Here is a 25,264-nt window from a genome sequence, read left to right on the forward strand (position 1 = left end):
ACAATATCTTGTTGGGACGAAATTAATTGGGAGAATACTGACGAGGAAGATGAATTACCAGAGGCATGCACAACGAATGTAGGAGGAAGGGACGAAGTAATGAGTATTGTAGAACTATTTGAGATGGAAACCAGGGAAAGCGAATTCAATGAGGATAATGCGCAGTCGACAGAAGTTGAAAATAAGTTATGAGTGGGCACACAACCCAGGGTGCGATTTATGCAGTTACAAGTGGGGGGGGGGGGATGTCTTAGGGGATTAGTAGAATTATATATGTTACTAGCTTGGACCGTGGCATTACGCATGGTTAAACAGCTATTTATAAATAGATGTCAATTCCGAAACTCAGTATTGACGCGTATGCACTATCAGAAAATGCATCCCTCGTTATATCTTTAAAAGTACATTATAGGTAAAGCTTATTTACAAAATCATCTACATACGGGTTCAGGTATAGGAGGGGAATTCAAAAAGTAGAGGCACATTTATGAAAATTTGTACTTAATATGATGATAGAAAAGTGAAAAATATTAATAGTATAAATAGTAAGACTTGTAACGTCCCCTTACAAAAATTTCTGAATTACTGTGCTGATAAACCTCTTACATTATTTGCTTTTCAAACAGCTGAGTAAAACTGAACGTACTCAAACATTCACTAAAGTGACACACAATATTTTTAGCGCAACGCAATCTGACTTTCAAAAATCCCTGCAAAAGAATGGCCCTGACTAACATTAACCTATTCCTTTCACAAATCACTTACCTCACAAAAATCTTCGTTACTCGAACTACTGCAATACAGCGAGCGCCACTACTGCCAGCTAAATAAAAGATTCAAACTACTGAAAGCACTAACTACTGATAGGCCTAGTTAGCAAATGAAAGATTTTGATAGAGAACAAACAATTTATTTACCTTACTAGTGTTCAAAAGTCACAATATATATAGCAGTTCATGACATACAGTTTTACAAATTTCAAAACTGCGCCATTTCTCTCCCCACATCCACCACTGCTGGCGGCTCACCTCCAACTGCACAACGCTATGTACTGTTCACATCCAGCTGCCCAACACTACAATGGCAGACAACAACACAAACTAGCCACAGACTGCACACAGCACAGCCAGTGATTTTCATACAGAGCGCTATGTAACGCTGCCAATAAGAAAACATAAACAGCTTACTTACAGACTTATTAAAAACTTTCAGTGTTCGGTTCCACAAATTATATTATATGTAAAGTTTTACTCCAGTGCGTGGGAAATAAACATCCCAGGTTGGGATGCATAAACTAAACCCAGAGGAAGGGATGGTCTGATGCAGAGGGGGGGGGGGGGGGGGGGAATCCTTCCCATCCCCCCTGCAAATCGCACACAGACACAACCCAATGTATATAATGAAGGAAGTTATGAGGCGATAATTAGAGCATTTAGATGCGATTATATGGAAGTAGCGACGAAGAAGGAGAAGATAGACGAGGATGAGGAAAAAATAGAGGATGTTGAAGAAAGCGTAAATGAAGGAAGAAATAGAGAAGAGGAAATAAAAGAGAGAGAAGTAGCAGTCAAAGCTTATCCTACAGAAAGTTCGAATTCACAAGGGAAATTCCTAAAAAGACTCATGTATGATTCAGTGGAGGATTCGTTGATGCAAGAAGAAAAAGAACAACAGAACCAACCCTTTCAAATTCAACCAGTTGTGAAGGCCATGGTAAAGCATATCCCAGTCAATATTGTAATTGATAGCGGAAGTGAACTGACTGCGATCTCAGAAAATTTACTCATGCAGTGTAACGCCAATGAGGAATTGCCAGTTCTGAAAACACGTAAGATTAAAGTAAGAGGTCCTATTAGAGACAATGCTGCAGAAGTTACACGACAAACAAGGTTAACTCTTTCGTGTCAAGATCAAAAGATCGAAGCCAATCTTGTGATTATACCTAAACTGACTGTAGATTTGATTATAGGTGCAGATTTTTTAAATGAGAGATGAGCGATAATAGATATGGGGAAAGGTAGCGTAACATTCGGGAATGTCACATGTCTCTTTGAGCAACAGCTAAAATTAGAAGAAATACCAGTTATAAACAAACAATTAAGAATGACATGAGATAAAGAGGATAAATAATTAGAATGGTATGCACAAAAGTGGGAATCACCTCAACTCATGTTAGAAGTTCATAAAGAAATCGACGAAAAATTGCAAGAAGTTCAAGGTATTTTGGAACACAGTAAAAGAGAATTAGAGGGTATTTTACGAGATAAAGCAGAGGTATTTTTACCTAAGACTGGCAGTATTAAACACTTTCAGTACAAGTCTGAAGATTAATTTTATTACTGGTAAGTAATCAGCACAATATTTCAAGATTATGTTGCAGATAAGATTGTCAGGAGAAAGAAGAATGAAGATAGAGGAAGGTGGGAAAAAAAGTAGGTTCAATAAAAACAAAAACAAAAATAACACCAATAGTACCATAGATTAAGGTGAAGGGATTAAGCGTAGATAGTCTAATAGCATGAAATACTAAAATGCTATACACCATGACACTACACAAAAAATAAAAAAACGAATTTGAGGATTTTTGTAGAAGTTAAGGCTCAAAATGTCTTAGAATTGTAACATGGAAAGGGCGCCGAAATTTGTAAAGCTTTTTAAGAAGGCGTAAAACAATGTTGGTACTAGACATATGTTAAATGATTATAAGTAAAACTTTTTGTAAGAACCATTGTAAAAACTCCAACAAAGACCAGATGCAACGACCCACAAGTTGCAACACGAGAAGTATCAATAAAGAAAAGGACGTAATTAGTAGGACATGATTCCTACAAGGCAGAAGCGTCAAGAGAAGGGAAAGGACAGCGAGACCAACAGAAGGCCCTTGTATCGGAAGTGAGCAGTAAATCTGCCCGCTAAGGGGAACCCTGTAGTGACAGAACACTGAAAGCCATGAGGGTCTTGGGACTGACAAGCAAACACTGGACTTTCACCGCTCGTAAACCCCAGGACGCCGGCCGCCCCCACTCAGTGGAGCGAGCAAGAAACGACCCGACGAGGAGACGGCTTGGGCAAGCCACCACTGGCAAAAAAAAAGGGGTAAAAGTCACACTACTGCTATTAAACAGCACGCTGATGCACGAAACTGAAGAAAATTTCCACAAAGTAAAAATGACACGCCCAAACAATTTATCAAACTGTTACTAAGAGGAGAACTTCAAAGCGACTAGTTATCAATAAATATTTCCATATCCTGCCCAGAGAAGAACCAAGAAGCAAGTAAGAAGCAGAGAAAAAGCAGGAAGAACAGGAGTTGAAGATTCGCAAGATTGAGACCAAGAAAGAAGATGGGTGAAGAATAGACGACATACCTTCCCAAATCCCTATCCTATTGTAAACTAGTCGTTTGCGAAGTATTACAGCGAATAACGACCACTTTCAGTGACACATAACGATGACTTTCACGCATACAAAGCCAGTAAACAACGAGATTCTGGACTCACAGCTCCATTCCATTATGGGACCTCCACAACAGCAACACACACTTGCAAAGCCAACAAGGAACGACGAACAAAGCTGTACATCAAATACTGCCCACATCCATCTCGCTCAAGTCCATCACCTTTGTGCGAAAACATTCGCCAACCTCATGATTAAACATTCATATGATTGTGTGAATGTGTGACATCAAATTATGTGATGTAGGAATTGTGCAAAAGAAATGTGTGAAAAACTAAATAAGTTAAGCACACCAGACAGCTAATAAACTAAAAAATAACAGTCATTGACTATGGACTTCAGTAGAAAATAGACTATCGATAAAAATAAGTCATTAATTTTGAAATGGACAGTATATAAAGAACAAAAGTAAGGCATAATTAACACTAAAACTATATGCCACTTATTTTCTCCTCATAAAAATAAAAGAATAACTATATTTTACTTATTTTCTCCTTATAAAACCAAAGAATAAAAAATTATCTTGTTGGATGATTTCCCTTTTTTTAACATTTGTAACATCTGTTAGGATAATATCTCAATACTTGTGTATGTATATTTCTTTGTAAAAGCATTTCTTGGGAATAATTCTTATTTGTTATTGTAACAATGTTGAAATGAGTGTCTAGAAACAAAAAACATTTTACTTGTACATGATATTTAGGAAAGGTGTTAGAAATAGATTTTACTTAATTACTACATTTATAAAAAAAATATATTTCTACGAAAATCGATGTGAAACACTCCTCACTTTCGATAACAAACTTCTTAAAAAACAAACTTCACACTTAAATAAAGAAAGAAAATTATTAAAAATTAATAATAACATAAAAATATTCTTCTCTTGTCATTTTTGAGAATAATGTGGAAGAATATAAAAATATAAATTAGTAATACAAACTAACATAGAACCCGAGTAATGTGGCTGAACAGTAGGCAACAAAATTTAGATAAAGGAATAATTTTTGACCGACTTAGACAACGATTCAATCATTGCCTAAATTCAGTGCAAAAATTAAGTTCGAAGGGTGGTGATATGTAAGGTGTCAGGCAAATCCAACACCTTCCATGAAAACCCTGACATGATAAGCAAATCCAGTAGTATGTCACATAGCTCCGAATAAATCGTGACCTTAAATTAACCAAAGTAATACGAGTAACGAGTGAGCAAATGGAATACCACAGACTAACACAAGAATGCCTAAATGCATGTCATACCTTCCCACCGTGAGACAGACGCAGTTTCGAGGGGAGAAATGAGAACAGAAGCCGAGAGGAGAACCATGTTAAGTTAGAAGGCCCTACGATAAGGGACGGACACCCACGTCGCCAGCTAACCGTTAGGACCACCCCCCAGCCCATGTTAAAAACTAGAGCCTTACCGTGAGACTTTTTCGCGTCTCTGTTACGTCAGGACCACCCCCCCCCCCCCCCCCCCCCCAGCCCATGTTAAAAGCTAGAGCCCTCCAGAACAGTATAGATCTTACGATAACACAAAAAGGGTCACCCCAACTGCAAGTTTTAGCATGAGACTTTTTCGCGTCTCTGTTATGTTGCAAACTTTAAAAACATTGCCCCACGACGAAAAGTATAACGTTTCCCATTGGGTAGGGAGAATTTTTGTAGGCGGAGCTTAAGGTTAACATTGAGACCCTGATTGGTCAGATGAAAACACAGCCAGATAGTTTTTTTAAACCAACTTCGGTAAATAGTAGTAAGGAGAAGGTAGGAGAGAGTTGCTTCCGAGACGGCGAGGTGAGCAGAGCTGCGCCGGCCGCCGCCCCCTGACGAACACAGACAGGGTAATGAACGCACTCGATGCCGCATTTTTGAGTGCATAAGGCTTCACTCAGAACTGCAGAAGTCTCATCTGTTACATCCTCTTTTTACGTAATACTAGTGTCGATCGTCAATTGAAGCTCATGGTATTCACATTTGCTACGTAAGTTAAAATCTGAAACGCGATGATTTTTCTGTTATATAGTTTTTGAGAAGCCACATCAGCCACTGTAATTTACGACAAGGTAGATAAGTAATTAAAGATAATTGAGGGTCACTGTAGACCATTTTGATAGTTTTCTCTCTTGTGAAACTTAATTTAAACCTAGATTATAGATGTGATATGGCATAAGTCATCCTTCAATCCATTGTAGAACTTGGAAACCCACTCAGGAAATATTCGTTCACATTTTTGTTGAACGCAGTTGGTTTTTACCATCCTGTATTAAAACATTTCCTTTTATCAATAGTGCAATTTATAAGCAATATTTTGTGAGTAGAATAAAATTTCCAATGGTAAACTTAACTGCTTTTTCGACATTATTTTACCAGCTAACTAAAAATAGGAAAACCTTGAACCCCTTCCACTAAATTATTAGTATCAACATTCTTTTACAGGGAGTGCAGTGGAGCTGACGCTGAAATCGTTAAGTATTTGGTTATATCATCGCTAGCCTCACTGAACTCTTCTGAATTCTACATGTCATGTGTGATCTGGCGTCTCCTAACCAGCAGCAGGTCCCAGGTTGAAACTAGTCAATTCCCTAAAAAACACGCTCAGAGCGTCTTTGCGCGAAAGTGGTAGGGAGACATGATATAGAACAAACAGACACCATGCAGAATGTTAGTCTGACTAGCATTCATTCCTCGGCAGGTGACACTGCTATCATCTGGACGGTATTACGTCATTAGTACGTCGGTGGTCATAACGTTCTCGCTGATCAGAGTAAATTCAACCAAGGAATGTTCCAAAATACTGTGAAATCAGTATAGCTTGAGAGCTCCTGCATACGTTGTATTATGGCAAAAGTATAAGTTTAATTTGAGGTTAAAAAAAACGCATTTTCTCACAATACTTACCGTATTCATTGGCACCATAGCTATCACAGTCGAAGTAATACAAGTAATGGGAAGTCACAATGGAATGATGCAATAACTATTGAACTTTTCAACTACACTAAGTCAATGATGTTGGAAAATTATGTAATGCGATAATCTTTTTACTGTTACAATATTGGCCGATGGTGGAAACATAGACTTCAGAGTGCTTGAAGCCTGATCATTGAATTCGCGACCGTGGCTTGCTCCTCAGGTCTGGGAGGAGAGTGTGACGAGATAGGCCTAAAACTGAGCACGAAAAAGAAGAAAAATGGTAGTTTGTAAATTATCCGAGAGTGAGGTATGTGACTTTTTCTACCTCCCCCTCCATTATGTAATATCATTTTGCTTGGATTACACAGCTGCAGTCTTCACAGCCCGCTCGTGTTAACCAATGGAGTTTTTGTTGCTATTCTTTTCGACCGATTGTTGGTCGCCATTTCAGTTGACAGGATCTGCTGTGTAACTAAAAATGAATTCCAGGATAAACCTTGTGTGGCTGAGAAATAATGTATATATGAGTCGCTTTGTAATGTCTCTTGCAGCGGTCTCTCCGGGATATTTTCAGAAATTTTATAAATTATATAACTCAGTACATGTCTCGAAATATCTCTTCTTATCTTAAAGATTATCAATGCAAAGTAGTTTCAAGCCCAATTATTCCTTGGAGCGTCCATTTACTCCATGGAATAGCTTCTCTGCTACCTATGTTTTCTCTTATGAAAAGAATAGGGGACTTCTTGCCGATTAGTCGTGAAAGAGGGATGTATATGGATGTATTGTTGGGCTAGTCGCCTTTTTGATGAGATTCTGTATGAGAAGGAATTTAATACATGAACTAAACTAAAGTAAGTGTTTTCGCGTATTATTTAACTGATTGTTATTGACAGTGTCTGCTTACTACGCTGTGTTGGACGGGATCAGTGGGGAACGTCTGATTTACACTGAACGAACCTGCCGTTTTGTATGCTCAAGATATCCAGTTACTTCAAATAAATAGGCTAACATGGTCTTACCAGCAGATCTCCGGTCTTCCCCATGTGATCACCGAAAGTTAATAATTATTACAAATGTTTCCAGGAGATCGACTGACAATTTTTGTCGCACTGAGACTTCGAAATTGCTTCACTGCCTTATGGAATTTAAGTTAAGCTGAATTTAATCAGGATAGAACAGCATTGAACTGTGTGAATGTGATAAGCCTGCTTTGTCAATGAAAATTCCCTTAATATACGCATGTTTTTACTATCCTGATCAGTGAAGCTAAATCAGGCCGGTGTGAGAGAGGATTTTAAATTTTAGATCCCACACAAAATATATTAAAGCTTGTCGCTGTGCCCATGGAAAGTTACACTCTGTGCGAAGAAACTGAGCTAGGGCGTTAGAGTATTTAACAGAATAATAAGTGAAATGGAAAACAGATTTCACACGTATCTAACCAATTCATCTGACTTTAATTTCCTGTCAGAAAATCCCACACGTGAAATCTCTGTATCTTGTGTTGAAATATGTACGGCCTTTCGGGTGCGCCACGGGAGGAGGGGGGGGGGGGGGGGGGGAATGGTGTGGTTGCCTGCCACCCGCCCTCCCCCTTGGAATCTAAGTATAGAGTATTTTTTATTGATAATAGAATTCTCGTACACGTGTCGACGTGAATAGATAAGCATTAGTCCGCTGGGTCACAATAAATTTTCTTTTGTCACCTCTAAAATTTCATTCTAGTGGCTTGACACGTCTCGAAACTGATGTACTTATTTAAGTTAAGAAATGGTAATTTTACAATTTCGTAATTGAAATCACTTTTCCTTCGGATGACTTGTCTCCATTGAGAATGACATGCTGCGTACTCTTATCTAGGAACTCTTCAACCCAATCACACAATTGGTCTGATAGTCCATATGCTCTTACTTTGTTCATTAAACGACTGTGGGGAACTGTATCGAACGCCTTGCGGAAGTCAAGAAACTCGGCATCTACCTGGGAACCCGTGTCTATGGCCCTCTGAGTCTCGTGGACGAACAGTGCGAGCTGGGTTTCACACGATCGTCTTTTTCGAAAACCATGCTGATTCCTACAGAGTAGATTTCTAGTCTCCAGAAAAGTCATTATACTCGAACATAATAAGTGTTCCAAAATTCTACAACTGATAGACGTTAGAAATATAGGTCTATAGTTCTGCACATGTGTTCGACGTCCCTTCTTGAAAACGGGGATGACCTGTACCCTTTTCCAATCCTTTGGAACGCTACGCTCTTCTAGAGACCAACGGTACACTGCTGCAAGAAGGGGGGCAAGTTCCTTCGCGTACTCTGTGTAAAATCGAACTGGTATCCCATCAGGTCCAACGGCCTTTCCTCTTTTGAGCGATTTTAATTGTTTCTCTATCCCTCTGTCGTCTATTTCGATATCTACCATTTTGTCATCTGTGCGACAGTCTAGAGAAGGAACTACAGTGCAGTCTTCCTCTGTGAAACAGCTTTCAAAAAAGACATTTAGTATTTCGGCCTTTAGTCTGTCATCCTCTGTTTCAGTACCATTTTGGTCACAGAGTGTCTGGACATTTTGTGTTGATCCACCTACCACTTTGACATAAGACCAAAATTTCTTACGATTTTCTGCCAAGTCAGTACGTAGAACTTTACTTTCGAATTAATTGAACGCCTCTCGCATAGCCCTCCTAACACTACTTTCCGCTTCGCGTAATTTTTGTTTGTCTGCAAGGCTTTGGCTATGTTTATGTTTGCTGTGAAGTTCCCTTTGCTTCCGCAACAGTTTTCTAACTCGGTTGTTGTACCACGGTGCCTCTTTTCCATCTCTTACGATCTTGCTTGGCACATACTCATCTAACACATATTGTACGATGGTTTTGAACTTTGTCCACTGATCCTCAACACTATCTGTACTTGAGACAAAACTTATGTGTTGAGCCATCAGGTACTCTGAAATCTGCTTTTTGTCACTTTTGCTAAACAGAAAAATCTTTATGATCGCTGATTCCCTGTTCTGCGTTAACTGTTTCAAATAGTTCGGGTCTGTTTGTCACCAGAAGGTCTAATATGTTATCCCTACGAGTGGCTTCTCTGCTTAACTGCTCAAGGTAGTTTTCAGATAAAGCACTTAAAAAAATTTCACTGGATTCTTTGTCCCTGCCACCCGTTATGACCATTTGAGTCTCCCAGTCTATATCCCGCAAATTAAAATCTCCACCCAGAACTATAACATGGTGGGGAAATCTACTCGAAATATTTTCCAAGTTATCTTTCAGGTGCTCAGCCACAGCAGCTGCTGAGCCAGTGGGCCTATAGAGACATCCAATTACCATTTCTGAGCCTACTTTAACCGTGACCTTCACCCAAATTATTTCACATTTCGGATCTCCGTCAATTTTCTTCGATACTATTGCACTTCTTATCGTTATAAACACGCCTCCCCCTTCACTGTCAAGCCTGTCTCTGCGGTATACATTCCAATCTGAGTTTAGAATTTCATTACTGTTTACATCTGGTTTCAGCCAACTTTCTGTCCCTAGTACTATGTGGGCATTGTGACCGTTTATTAATGAGAGCAGTTCTGGGACCTTTCTATAGACGCTCCTGCAGTTTACTATTAGCAGATTAATATTGTTATTCCCTGTTGCATTTTGCCTACTCCTACCTTGCTTCGTCTCAGGAGGCGTCTTGTCGGGCCTAGGGAGGGATTTCTCTAACCTAAAAACCCCACATGTGCACTCCACACGTACTCCGCTACCCTTGTAGCCGCTTCCTGCGTGTAGTGCACGCCTGACGTATTGAGGGGGACTCTACATTTCTCCACCCGATAGCGGAGGTCGAGAAATTTGCACCCCAGATCTCCGCAGAATCGTCTGAGCCTCTGGTTTAAGCCTTCTACTCGGCTCCAAACCAAAGGACCGCGATCGGTACTGGGAACGATACTACAAATAGTTAGCTCAGATTCCACCCCACGAGCGAGGCTTTCCGCCTTCACCAACTCCGCGAACCACCTGTATGAACTGAGGATGACCTCCGAACCCAGAGGGCAGAAATCACTGGTGCCGACATGAGCAACAAGTTGCAGTCGGGTGCACCCAGTCCTCTCTGTCGACACCGGCAGGGCCTCCTCCACATCTCAGATGAGACCCCCGGGCAAGCAGACAGAGTGAACACTGGCCTTCTTCCCCGACCATTCCGCTATTTCCCTAAGGGGCTCCATCACCCGCCTAACGATGGAGCTCCCAATCACTAATAAACCCCTCCCCCGTGTACCTGCTCGGACATTGCTGAAGGAGCGGCCACATGTCCACTCACAGGCAGAGCGGGCGATGCCACACAACCAGCCTCCACATTGACCCTCCGCCTCGTGCGCCGCGAACGCCGGTGAACCCGCCACTCCTCTTGGGTAGAGGGTGGCCCCTACCGCGCCGGTACCCGCGAAGATGTATCGACAGCAGGGACAGTGGGTGAAGCATGTAACACCTGGGGTGTACCATGCGACGCACCAGACTCCCCACTGCCGCGACACTCCGAGGCAGCAGCCTGAAGACGGCTGACCGCGGCCGTCAGCACGTTCAGGTGTTCGCAAACAGTGGCCAGCTTCTCCTGCGTCCGTACACAGCAGTCACACATCCTATCCATCCTAAGAAATCAATTTACTGTAGAGAGTTAATCAACTTTTAACTAGACTACTAATTCACTAAAGGCGGCTGATAGTTGACTAAACTGTGGTTACTAGACACTTCCTGTAGAAAACAATGAAAATAGAACTACCTGTCTCTGGACTGTATTCAAAACAAACACTAGCACTGCTGGCACTGTCGCTGACTAAAGGGACTCTCTCTGACTGTATTCAAAACAAACACGAAATCTATGGAACACTATTACTAGCACTCGACAATTAAAGCTTCCTAAAAGCAAAAGCACACGGAAGAAGAAGTGACAAGTAAGAAAAATACAGTTAATACTTAAATTAACGTAGCTCGCTGCACAGCAGACGTGACACAGACGGCAGTTACGACGACACTGAGCGGCAGCCGCCAGTTTTCCGGAGCCATGTCTTTCTGAGTGAGTGAAATAATTACACTTCGTTCCTATTATTATTACTGACATTGATCCCATTCTTTTAAAATCGCAGATCATTGGTTGAGTAATTCGTAATAATCCGCCCGGAATAATCTGTAATTAAAATAAGTAGACGAGATCAATCTTCGCCATCTTATGTTCAGACATGGAGGCATCTCAGATCATCTTCAGAGATACTACACAACACCGAAATCAAATCAACGCAATGAAACGCTGTGAAACGTTACAGCCTCACGGTTGAATTAATTAGGACAATTCAAGTCTCACCTGAACAGAGGAATTGTTCCAACCAAATATTTAAAATGTTAACGTTAATTTTAACCAATCCTAGAAAGTGAGGAATCCATACTAGATGTTCAACAAAACAGCGTCCGTGAGCGCAGGCGATTACGTAAATAGTAATGATTTGTTAACAGTTGATTAAATTCTCCCTATCACCATATTTACACACATATATGATAGTGTGAAATAATACTCGTAAATATGTACAAAGGTACATAATTTTAACTTTTGTCTCACATAGTGGACAACGTTGCACCAAATAAAATTTAAATAATTCCATGGTATCTCGTGTTTCTCTCGATTATCATGCGAATGTAAGAACTTGAAATTCGCCCCAATTTATTTCCAAGGGAACCATTCTTCTCCAGTACCAAATCTCCTGGTAATTGGCTGAAAAGAACCACAGCTCTACAAAAGGTAGTATCTAAAAGTGCCAGCTCTACTCCCTGGATTACAGAATGCAATTGAAAAATTAAACCTATGCTCCACAACGGAAATTAAAATTAATAGTTACTCTAAGTACTTTTGCGTTAAAAACATGGAAAGTCACTGACAAAAAGTAGCAAAAAAATGTTGTTTGCTGATTTGCATTCAAATTGTTTGGTTTCAGCTATAATTTTGGCGTCGTTGGTTACACTGCGAAGAGCTATACCAGTACTTTCTATGGTGATACGGTGACACCAACGAAACAGAGGTATTCTGTGGCAGAAAAAAGTAAGAGAAGGAAGGAAGAAAAGTGAAAGGATTCGTGGAAGAAAGTCATAATCTTCAGTATAATGAAAATTAGTCCGGCCACGCTACCTGTAGGGACTTCAGCTGCTGTACATCCTGGAAAAAACTTGTTCCATTTGCACTCCTAGAAAGCATTTTACATTGTTTTGCCTTACCATATTATATGTTCTTCTCTTTGTATAAAAACAGTGCAGTGTCACACTGTCAACGTGACAGTGGAATCGATATCTTGTGATCGAGTACAGAGATGGCAGTTTGGTGAGGATGTTAATGATAACACGTATCCGTTTTTTTGATGACTCTGATTGCAGATCCTGATTACACACCAGAAAATTCATCACATGTTAAAATACTACATTTGTGGCGTAGCATTGTATTGCAAAAGTGTAATTTCAAAAGATTTACACTTAGAATTTGGTAAAATTTTAGGGAATGCCTTAACATTAGTAGTGTATAAATGTAATGTAAAATGTAGAATGAAAGGCTGTAAATTTCTTACAGCCACTGGTTCGTTTTACCTTGTAACAACATAAATAGCTATAATAAATTAGCATTACTTCGACCCTAAAGTTAAACATTGTCGGTCAGCACTACTTTTATTTTGTTTTATTTCTCTACAAACGTTTGTGCATTTTTATTTTTAGGAGGTGTCAAAATCTACATCCAATGAAATACATGTAGGGAGCAGGTGACAATGTCAACGAAAACCACGTCAATGCAGATTTTTTAAACGTTTCATTTCAAAACGAGAGGTAGAGAGGCAATTGCTGCCAACTTATAGTTGACAGGAAACTACAATGGACCCCGGTTTTAATAAAAAAAAAGTTGTTAGTTACAGCCATGCTATAAATAAATATTACTCTGAAAGGCTTCAAGTGAATTTTCAAGAAAGCGAAAACCCAAAATAGTTTTATTAGTGATGTGACTACACTAAACAAAAAAATCACATAGTTCATTGGTGTGTGTTTTACCCTTATTGAGTTTTAGTTTATATATGTGAAAAGTTGTGATTCCCTAATCTTTTGTTTCGTAATGCAAAAGAAAATGATCACCGAAGTTCAGAAACACTTTATTAATTCTCTTCCTACATAAACAATTGAGAGCGTTTATTTTTGAATAGTACTGTAACATTTTTCGTTCTTTCTTATATTTATCGCCTGTAGTATACTAGTCTCTGATGTAACTTTGTAAAAGTTGCGTACTTGCTATGCAGATTTTACACGTTCTTTCTGATGAAGTCAACTATAACTCACAACAGGAGAGACAAAGTTATAAGTAAACAATTTTACAGACTTATTAACTATTTTGTACCGATATGAAATATCACATAGCTAAAAAAATGGTATAACAATTCCCAGAAAACGATACGAATAACATCATTATGATTTACAATTTACAGATTTAATCAAAAATATAACACTCAGTAGCTCAAATTTGTGCTCTTGTGCATTAGCAGTGTCTTCAGCCGATCTCTTTAGTTATATTAATTTATTTATTGCATTATTTAACCTGACCAGATTAGGGCCTTCAGCCCTTCTCTTATACTGAGGTAAGTTACGGGTTATCTCTTAATGTCGTGTCAGACCTCTTTTTTTCCCGGCGTAGTGCAGCAATTCGACGTGGCATGGACTCAACTAATCCCCTACAAAAAGTTGAGCCATGCTGCATCTTTAGCCGGCAGGTGCAGGATTTTGTGCAGGAAATGGCCTCTCGATTATTTCCCATGAATTTTCTACTGGATCTGACTGGCGAAATCACTCGCTCGAATTGTCCAGAATGATCTTCAAACCAATCGCGAACAATTGTGGCCCAGTGACATGATATATTGTCATACATAAAAAATTCTGTCGTTGCCTGAAAATGCTCTCCAAATAGCCGAACATAAACGTTTCCAATCAGTGACCGGTTCAGCTGGACCAGAGGACCCAGTCCATTCCACGGAAGCACAGTCCACACCATTACAGAGCCACCAACAACTTGCACGGTGGCTTCGTGTCGTTTGAGCAACACGCGAACTTTACTATCAGCTCTTACCAATAAAGACGGCCTGGGTGCCCGGCGGTTCTAGGCGCTACAATCTGGAACCGCGCGGCCGCTACGGTCGCAGGTTCGAATCCTGCCTCGGGCATGGATGTGTGTGATGTCCATATGTTAGTTAGGTTTAAGTAGTTCTATGTTCTAGGGGACTGATGACCTCAGCAGTTAAGTCCCATAGTGCTCAGAGCCATTTGAACCATTTGAATTTACCAATAGAAATCGGTGTCCGTCTAAGTAGGCCATGTTTTCCAAACGTCTAAGGTCCAACTGTTATGGTCACGGGCCCAGGAGAGGCGCTGCAGGCTACATCATGCTATTAGCAAAGTCACTCGCGTCGGTCGTCTGCTGACATAGCTCACCAACGCGAAATTTCACAGCACTGTCCTAACGGAAACATTCGTCGTGCGTCCCACATTGATTTCTGCGATTATTTCGCGTGGCGTTGGTTGTATGTTAGCACTGACAACTCTACGTAGACACCGCTGCTCGTGGTCGTTAAGTGAAGCTCGTCTGCACTCTGCTGTTCGTGGCGGAGGGTAATGCCTGAAATTAGGTATTCTCGGCAGACTTCTAACGCTGTGGATCGTGGGATATTGACTCCCCTACTGATTTCCCAAGCGTCTAGCTCCAATTACCATTCCGTGTTCAAAGTCTATTAATTCCCGCTGGGCACTCATAATCACGTAGGAAACCGTTTCACCTGAATCATCTGAGTACGAGTGACAGCTCCGTCGATGCACTGCTTTTTCATTCCTTATGTGTGTTACACTACCAATGTCTCAGTATGTGCATATCGCTATCCAATGACTTTGACCACCTCAGTATAACTTCACCAGGAAGAACACATGCCAAAAATATTAGAAAACAATCATAGTAATAACAATAATAGTAACTGACCGTAATAACTATAATAATTTTTAAATGGTTCAAATGGCTCTGAGCACTATGGGACTTAACTGCTGTGGTCATCAGTCCCCTAGAACTTAGAACTACTCAAACCTAACTAACCTAAGGACATCACACACATCCATGCCCGAGGCAGGATTCGAACCTGCGACCGTAGCAGTCGCGCGGTTCCGGACTGAGCGCCTAGAACCGCTAGACCACCGCGGCCGGCAACTATAATAATTGTAATAGGTATTTAGAATGATATACTTGTAGGCTAGCTTAGCATATTTGAAGCCATGGTTAGTATTATCGGAAGCGGAATGGATAAAGTAAGAGACAAGATTGCAATGACAGTGACAGTAGTTGTAAGAGAAGAACAAAACATAAACAGGGAAACTTCCAATACAGTAGGAAAAAGTTGTGGGGTGGGGGACGGACGAGATTGAGATGCACAGGACGTGGGAGAGAGGTGTGATTTGAGGTACTGTGAAACGCAGGGACAAACTCGTTTGTCGGATAGTCTTCTTTTCTCAGCGGTGAATGTTCTTCATACTTTGAGTATATTATTCCCTTTTTTCCACCTTCCCAAGTACTGTAGACCTCTAAACTGGATTTTTTGTGGAACGTGAACACGTTTACTCTTCCAGGCATACGTCTATTTCAGCCGTCATTGTATGCGTCCTATTTTCTCCCTAGTTCTTTATTAATTTTTAGATCTATTTCCATGACTCAGGCCAACCGCAGTAGTTCCTTTTCCAAAAACAAAGGGTTTATTAACTTATATAGTTGTGTGACGCAGACGACTTCCGTCATAATATCTCTAGAAATCGCTGCCTAGATAGCTCAGCACTAAAAGTTATGCAGTTTAACCACTGAATAGTGGAGAGCTAAGAACACACGTAGGAGGGGAATTGTGACTATATGGAAAACTCATTTAAAAGCATATACATAGCATCAAGAAGTTGTAAATTTGAACGCAGCGACTACGAGGGAAAGCAGATAACGTCTACAATAAGACAGTACTTACGTCGTAAACAGCTTGGGTATTGTCCACGGAGAACCCTTCTTCTCCAAAGTAGAAATCCTCCACCTTTACTGCCGCTTCGGTTTGTTGCTCCACAGTTGGTAACGGCAGCTGGGAGCCCACCAGCAGTGTGAAGCTCTCTATGTCCGCTGCGTAGGCTTCGTCTGTCTGCATTCCGGACGCTGCAACAACATGTGCGTTGCCCGTGAAATGTCTCATCCCTGGATAAGCATGTCGTTTTACATGTATTTTATTACAACAGTATTTTACGATCCATAAGACGCACATTTTTCTTCGAAAAATTGCGCCCAAAATTCAGGTGCGTCTTATACTCGAAATTAATGTAAAAACGTCCAGCGTTTTATTTAAAATTCCTGCCTGTCTTAAAAATGGCCATATATCAGACGCTGCGGTACCTCTATCTGGCAACACTGGAGTCAACTGGTGGCAGCAGTGCACCAATGCGACGAACGTGGTTTGGGGGGATTCACCAGCTTGATAACACTGTTTTCATGCCACGCCGCCAAACCCACAACTCTTTCTAAGCTACGATGTGTCACTGCAGTCTACGGCGCCATTAAATTTGAGTTGGAAGTGATTTGTGTTATCGGCAACTGTATAACATTTTTGTTTGTAGCTAGTTTGGTAATTTGAAAAAAATTAAAGGTGTTCGTATGATGCGACCTATAAATTGAAAGTAATAACACATGCAGAAGAACGTGGAAACAGAGCAGCTGAGAGGCATTTCGCCCCTCCACCAACAGAAAAAAGCCATTCATGATTGACAAGCTAATAAAGAAGAAGTGAAAAAACATTAGGAAGCCTAAGCGTGAAAACAGAGGGCTGAATGAAAAATGGCCATAGCTAGAAGATGACGTACTGAAATGGATTCATAGACACCGCCAAAATGGCACTGGATATAATCCAAAAACGAATCAAAAACATTCTTGTAACCTAGGGCTACAGTGAAACTTAACAGACCTGAAGGGTGGAGTTGATTGGTGCAAAAGTTTGTGAAGCGTCATGGACTTAGGGTGCGAACCAGAACCAAAATATCTCAGAAAATGCGACAAGAGGATGAAGGGAAAATATTATCTTTTCATCCCATAATTATTCAGCATTGAAAGAAAACCGGTGCGTAACTAAACCAAACAGTGAATATGGACGAAAATCCTCTGACATTTGATGTGCCGAGTAACAAAACTGTCGCCACGAAAGTTGCTAAAATTGTAACTATAATAAGAAGGACATGCAAAAAGCACTATACTCTTGTATCTTTATGTTATGCTGACGGTAATAAACTTAATCCAATGATCATTTTCAACCGCAAAACCTTCAGAAATATTGTCAACTGTTGTTGTTTATCTACATGACAAGGGTTGATGGACGAGGCTGGTATGAAATTACAGATTAACGGAGCGAGGGAGAGAAGGATAGATGCTTTACTGAAGAAAAGTTCTCTTCTTGTGCAAAATCAGTCAAATAGCCGTTTGAAAAATTCTGTGGAAGAGAGATTAAGATAGGGAAGTACCAAGCTTGCTCTTGCTTCACAATTGCAAGCTTTTGATGTCTCGATAAGTAGACAGTTTAAAGTATGTATGAGAGAGGAATGGAACAAATGGATGACGAATGAAACCCAACATGAATTCAAGCCGAAGGGAGGTTTAAGACGACCTACAATCAAACAAGTGTGTCAGTGGATAAAATAGTCGTGATCTAGAGTGGGAGAAGATATTACTGTTAAATCTTTCAAGAACTGCGGCATATGTAACGCTCTTCATGGCAGTGAAGACCCTCTTATATACGTAGATAACAAAGATAACAACGAAGGGGAAGATGCAGAAGAAGAAGAAAGTCCAGATGACAATTTTAAGGAATTCAAAAATTCATTTCGGTTTTATAAACTAAGAATTTTTTTAGTTTGGCTGTATAATATAACAATAAAAGTGGTAAAAATATTAATTAAAAATATTACTTGAAAATTAAAGTGTGTCTTATAGCGCGTAATGTCTTATAGTCCGTAAAATACGGTATGTGCAACATATGCTGTGCCTGTCATAATCCATCTCCTGCAGAAAACGTGTTAAAATTATTCGACAAAGAGTAATCTCTCAGATAACCCTTTGGAAAAACAAAATAGTTCCAAAAGTAAACATTGCCTTAGAAAATCCAAAATATTACAGTTGCAATTAAAAAGATGTACAAGACGCAACCTGAAAGGAAGATGTCAGGACTCAACCACATGTTGATAGCAGGGGTTTTCGGCACAGACTGTGACAACTCATATGTAGACTACAGTATAACAAATCATATTCCACTTTGGCGCTGGATAAACCTTAGTGATTCATATTTTTAAAAGAAAATAACAGGCCTCAATTCTACCGATGAACTTCTGAAGGATGACTGGTGCTGACATAGTGCGATGACAGCAATTCGAGCGTGACAGATTACATCGCTCTTTGGCCTGTTGTCCTAATCACTGATTAACATTTTATCAGCTTATGTAAAGAAAAGATAATATGGTTTTGTGTATTGTATTTCCATTAGCTCTTCCTGCACTGATGACGATGTCTTACAGTTGAAAGGTCTCAGTTTCAACGACAAAGAGACTATGGAACTTTAGACGTGTTGCGACAGGGACTACCATAAAGCAGTCAAAACATTTGCTTTACAGGGGCGAGATACGTATTTCTTACATATATGTATACTGATTTGCAGGAAACTGAGTCGTAAAGGTAATTAGGATAGCGCGCCAAAATAACTGGACTGCAATGAGATCGTGAAGTTCAAGAGTTCCTCACACTCAAACAGTTAACAACTCCTGAAGCTTTCTGACATTAGCTGCATTAGAAACGAAGATATAACCTTTTAGGTAACACATGAAAATTTGTGGCGGACCGGGACTCGAAACCGAATGTTCTGTTTGGAGTGAGCAATCACGTTAACAACTTTGGCTATCCGAGCACGCTTCCAAGACAGATCCAAATTTCCTTATGTCATTCTGCCGACGACCCCATCGCTCAGAACTTTACCTGGATTCTGCCCATAGGGTTTCAAGGAGATAAACGTAACCAACGTTACTATTACGACCGTCAGTGTGTCTATTGAGGCTTTCAAAAATTATTTTTAACAATGTCTGAAGAAACACATTCGTCATGATCCTGCAGCTGTACTAAATTTATAAAATTTCACGTGTCACCAGTAGGTAACACCTTTCGAATAAGTTTCTGAAATGTAGTACAGCTGCAAGTTCTTCCCCTATGTTTGTTTCCTCATATATTGTTAAAAATTAGTATAATAATAATGATAACAATGAGCGTATGGCATTGGTCGCCGGGAGACCCCTCGCGGGGCGGTTCGGCCGCCGCTCCACAAGTTCTTTAACGCCACTACAGCGACTTGCGAGTAAATGAGGATGAAATGATAATGAGAGACACACAACACCCAGTCATCTCGAGGCAGAGAAAAACCCTGACCCCGCCGGGAATAGAACCCGGAACCCCGCGCGCGGGAAGCGAGAACGCTACCGCAAGACCACGAGCCGGGGACAAAATTAGTATCACAAGCCTAGATGGCCAAAATGACGATCCTCTAATATTAATGTTGAATACGTTTGTCTCCCTGAAATCTTATTGCGGGAATCCAAGTTACGAGCGATCGGGTCATTGACAGCCAGTCTTACGTACTGAACCAACACGAAAGAACTCTGGCATCTCTGGAAGACATGTACACTGATTTGTAAATTATATCAGTGTGAATGAGAAGAACATGGTTAGTCGTTTGCAGATTAATGAGCTAAGTCAGTGGATATTCTTTATAATTACAGAGGATCCCTTTCATCACTAGTTGTTAATTTTGTGTGACAGGGTATTACTGGTACGTTTTATCATTTTGCCAGCTGTGATCAGTTTTTAAGTTGTCTCCCTTCGAAAAAAACTATTGCTTTCAAATTATATGTACTTCATAGTTACGAGAAAGATGGAGGAGAAAGATTCACAACGACTATGTTCGATACACAAATTGATATTTCGCATTACCGCAGGGGTAAGCGGGACAAATTTTCGTTGTCGTCATTCCATTATACAGCTGGTGGTTGTCCATGTTCGCGACTGTAGTTGTAATCACCATTCTAAACCGACAGATGGGAGTACAAGTCAAAGTCTTATTGATAACCTAACGATAATGTGGTGGAGGTGGGCACGTCATGTATCTAGCCGAGTCGATTGTACATGAAATAATGACTTTCCTTGCAGGATTTCTAAGAGATGAGATAAAAGCGAGCTGACGCTCTAAATGAAGACGGGTACATAAAAGACAAATTAAAATAATTATCTGTGCCGATCTCTTTTCATTTTCTACCATGACGCTTTTCGAGGCCTTACAGCTCCCTACTCTTCAAGCGTTCCAGTAGTTTATATTACATTTGTGTTTGCTGAAGGTAGTCAATGTAGTATTAAGTTGCATTTCGCTAGAAAAAATAAACATTTGCTAACGTAATATGGTACTAGGATTACAATGTGTAAGCAATAACAAATATACTTACAATGTCTTTTGGAAGAAATAAATTTTCAGTTCGTCCCAAATATACACTTTCGTCATTAAGAGGGCTTATAAACACGAGACAACAACATAACCAGTCCTCACATTGTACAGATGTAGAAAAACATACCTTGTAAGTCAAAGAGCATTCATTACTAACTCACATTGCGAATCATAGATACAAATAACAGAAGTATTTAACTATTCACTACTTTTCCGCTTCAGAGTATCATTATTGCAAAAAAGAAAATATGAAAAATAAATAAATTTTATCTCTGTATTCCAGCACACTTATTTCTTCCGCTTTGGTGATTTGGGAATCGTTTTATGATTTAGGCCCTAAAAGCAGATAGTAATAACGGTTGCTGTGCATCGTCTAGTATTATAGTTAAGATGCCTCTAAAAGAAGTTCACTGTCACTTTCTCAGCTTTATCACTGAATGTGTTATGTGGCGCATGTTCTCTGTTATGAATAAAAATTTCAAGTTATTTATTGATGTTGAGTTGGTGGTCTTTGTTTGGTTTGTAGAGTATTATTAGATTATTACCTACTTTTTTCCAGAATATGTACTCTGTCGTTAATGTGAGCTCTACCTAAATGTATTTACTGGTTCTTTAGATGCATTTCGAAAACGTCGTCTAGTCTGACTGCACTGGACACTTTATGTCTTAAACACACTAGCTGGAAAATTTGTCTTTCTTGGACTTTATGCTGTGGGGCAGTGAATTACATAATTTGTTATTGTGGAAAAGCAACTCGTACATTTCAGTGTCTCAGTACATTAGCAATCCACACAGAAAGCATGGAGAGAACACAATAACAAAGGTGCGACAGTGGCAGTGAACTATTTCAGAAACCTCTCAGACATACTAGAAGTGGCTTCTCAAGCATACTAGACGATGGACAGTAGCTACTGGCTTTGGAAAGACCTAAATAATAAATGAATTCCCAAACCAAATCGAAATATTAACAAATAAATATGCTGAAATATGTTATTTATATCTCATATCTTTCTGTACTGCGGTAATGACATTCAGGAGCGAAAAGGGTGGAAAGAGTTAAACATATATGTCTTTTTTATCTGTATCTTTTATTGTCAATGTAAGCTGGTAATGAATGCTCTGTGATCTTGCTGCCATTTTACATTAGCAAATACTGGTTATACCTTATTTGTAGCGTAATGGAACTCAGAACAGACAAAAGACTACAGTCAGCAAACGAAAATGTAATATAATCCACTCATCCATCTGATGATGACGGTTTAATTTACCTTTTACTACACTAAAGAGTCGTGGTTAACAAATCACAGTCCATCATGGACAACACAACATTAACGGGGGTAAATGCTATTATAGAACACACGTTAACAACACACATACCCCTAACAACAGCCCACGATATATGTGCAAATATAGAGTACGTCTTTATATAGATGTGGACGTTAAAGGTACAGCAACGACGACAATGATTACGATATGGTGCATTGTAACGCAGCTTCTGAAACATACTATATGATAGACTTTAATCTTAAATGTAGTCACAGACGTTGCGGTTATGGATAACAGTTTAGTTTAGGCAATGAGGCAAGGAGACCAGAAAACAAGTAATTAACAGAGCCTAAAAATAATGCTCTCACAGGTACCCATCTACATTCTGAGAGGTGTTGTGTGTCAAGAATTATAATTGTCATATGAATATAGTAATTTGTATAGTCGGCTTTGAGAAAACAGTGCGCTACATATATATCCAAGTTTGGGTACGTACATTCAACAATGACGCTTCCATCTGCAGAGGTGACGCCCGTCATGACGGCGACCTGGTTGTAGCGGCCCTGCCTCAGGATGTCCCCTGGAGACCCGGTGACCACCGCGGTGTCCGACTGCGGCTCAATGACAGGCGAAAAGGCGATTCCCTTGCGGCCTCGCTTCTCCTGTGGGGAGGTAACAGCAGGTGCTGCTCAAGGCACACTCAGTGTTGGAAATGGCAAATGAGAATATTTATACTTAAGATTGGGACAGGGGCACTTACAATTGCACTGGTCAGTTACACACTTTTATCTTCAACAGAAAACTTGATACATTCAATGAAGTTAGCACACAATCCAGTAATACTTTTCACGCAACGCAAAATTCTGATTTTCATTTACGTTTAAACAGTTAGTACAATATATGTTAGAATGAGAAAACCTGTAATGAAAACTTATTTCAGACAGAAGAATGAAACAGTAAAGATTTGTTATACATAATTTCTTAATTTTGAAAAACGTTAGTAATGATTGTTATTATTCTGATTATTTCTACGATATTTTTGGATCATTTAAAAACATTTATTGTGCCAATTACCGAAGCATAAATTACACATAAATTAGTCGTTCCTCGTATAGAACGTTTTATGGCAAAACACATAGTTGAGATCTTCGTCCTTTTTGGTGTGTTTTAAGGAGTTGTTATTCAGAAAAGTATGAAGTTGATTGCCAGTGTGTGCTAAGGCAAACATTTTTATAGAAAAGTTCTGTGATCCAATATACTGTGTGAGATGATATATTCTTCAAAACACAGTACTAAATAATAGAAATATTGAAGAGAAAAATCTTCGGAACTTATCATTTTATAATTGATGCATAACAAAATTAGCGATCTTTGATCTTTTCTCTTAAGATAGGAGTCAACTTTCTGATTTACTGTGTCAATGTAAAACATCAAAAAACTACAAAGAAGAGACTAAGATAAATAACCGAAAATGCTACACGTTTTGAGCCTCATAGTGCTACTCAAAAGCACTTCACCATTGTTTTATACGTTCTCAAGGTACAACTATTTACGAAGATCACACCAATGTTTACCACTAAGATTAGCTGATCAATTTTACACGTTGCTTTTATGTTACTGCAAAAGAGTATGTTAGACGCTCAAAAGCCATTGCTGAAATTAACGAGCCTAATGTTCTTAAATATTCGGACTCTAAAGTATTAAGACACAAAGTAATTAAATACATTAGCTGCACGTAAACGTTGGTTTATATCACTGGGACAAGCTGAAAATACGTGCTAGACTGGTATTCGAACACAGTTCTCCTGCTTACTAGGTAGATGTGCGTCCACTATGCTATCCGGACACACTGGTCACCACAGTTTCACGGACTAATCCAGCGCGCCTCGTGTCAGACACAAATTCTCAAATTACGCTACCCGCTACTGATGTAGTGCACCTGCTCATTGACCTCATTCCTCATGGTATCGTTCTGATGCCCATAAGAGATCGAGCTTGGTGTGCATCTTCGCTGTAGAGATCATTCGCCGCCACTATGAATCAAGAAACAATAGAGTTAAAGACGTTACCTATTAGTGGGCACTGATTTATGTCGATACGGAAAGTTAAAAACTTGAACCGGACCACGGTCCGAACCTCGGTCTTCTACGTACCAGTCAGAAGTGCTGGCCACTATGTATAATTAATGTGACGATGGCCAGTGATCCCTTCAGTGTCAAGCTCGAGCTCTAATGGGTCTCGGCTAGAATATTACTTGAAAAGCGCGTCTGTCCGACCTGGCGTCTCGGGTGCAGCGGCCACCTGCTGCTGCCGTTATGGTGGTGGTCGACATCTTGAGCCATACCTTGAAGGCAACATTTCATACTTTAGTGTACGCTGGAAGAACAGCTTGATAAGACTGTGATAAAAATGTATGTGTTTCGTTTGTGTGTAGTTGCATACTGTATGTTTTATATGATTGGCTGAGGGTATAACATAGATTTTCTACAATTATGGAGGTATTTCCACAACAACAAAGGCAATCGGTGTTAAAAAAAAGAGAAGAAATTGTGACCGCACTATCTCATGAGAAGTATTTGGACACGTACTACTGGACATTAATATGGGTTGTGTCGACAATTCGCCATAATCACGACTTGAACTCTGCTACGGATACAGTGAATTAGATATCTGCACATACGTGGAGGATCGCCACCCCATTCTGCCTCAACGAAACCAGAGAAGGTAGTAATGTTGAACACTGGGTTCTGGAGCGAAATCGATGTTCTAACTCGTCCCTGCGATGTTCCATTGGGTTCACGTCTGGACTGTGGGCAAGCTAGTATATTTCAGGAATGTTACTGTCAACGTATCGTTGCCTCACATATGCTACTACATGGAAGGGTGCATTGCATTGTCAGCTGACACAATCATCGCCTCCAGACTGATGATTTACTCTGGGCAGTACACGGTGCTGTAGAATGTGGCGATACCCCCAGCACTTAGCGTTTTCGTAAGAGCGAAAAAGGGATCACATCCTTAACACGAAAGATATCACGTACTGTAA

At 39.9% G+C, this 25,264-nt stretch overlaps 1 protein-coding gene across 1 annotated transcript in view; it reads right to left on the reverse strand.

Moving 5' to 3' along the window:
* Nucleotides 1-25,264, reverse strand: part of LOC124805731 (venom carboxylesterase-6-like) — an 84,649-nt gene that overhangs the window by 28,182 nt on the left and 31,203 nt on the right. The window contains exons 6-7 of the mRNA XM_047266302.1: nucleotides 22,715-22,880; nucleotides 16,414-16,631 (exon numbers count right to left, since the gene is read on the reverse strand). Coding sequence (XP_047122258.1) covers nucleotides 16,414-16,631; nucleotides 22,715-22,880 — 384 coding nt within the window. The remainder of the gene's footprint in view (nucleotides 1-16,413; nucleotides 16,632-22,714; nucleotides 22,881-25,264) is intronic.

Source organism: Schistocerca piceifrons, chromosome 7 (genome assembly GCF_021461385.2).
Source record: "Schistocerca piceifrons isolate TAMUIC-IGC-003096 chromosome 7, iqSchPice1.1, whole genome shotgun sequence".
Classification (NCBI taxonomy): domain Eukaryota; kingdom Metazoa; phylum Arthropoda; class Insecta; order Orthoptera; family Acrididae; genus Schistocerca; species Schistocerca piceifrons.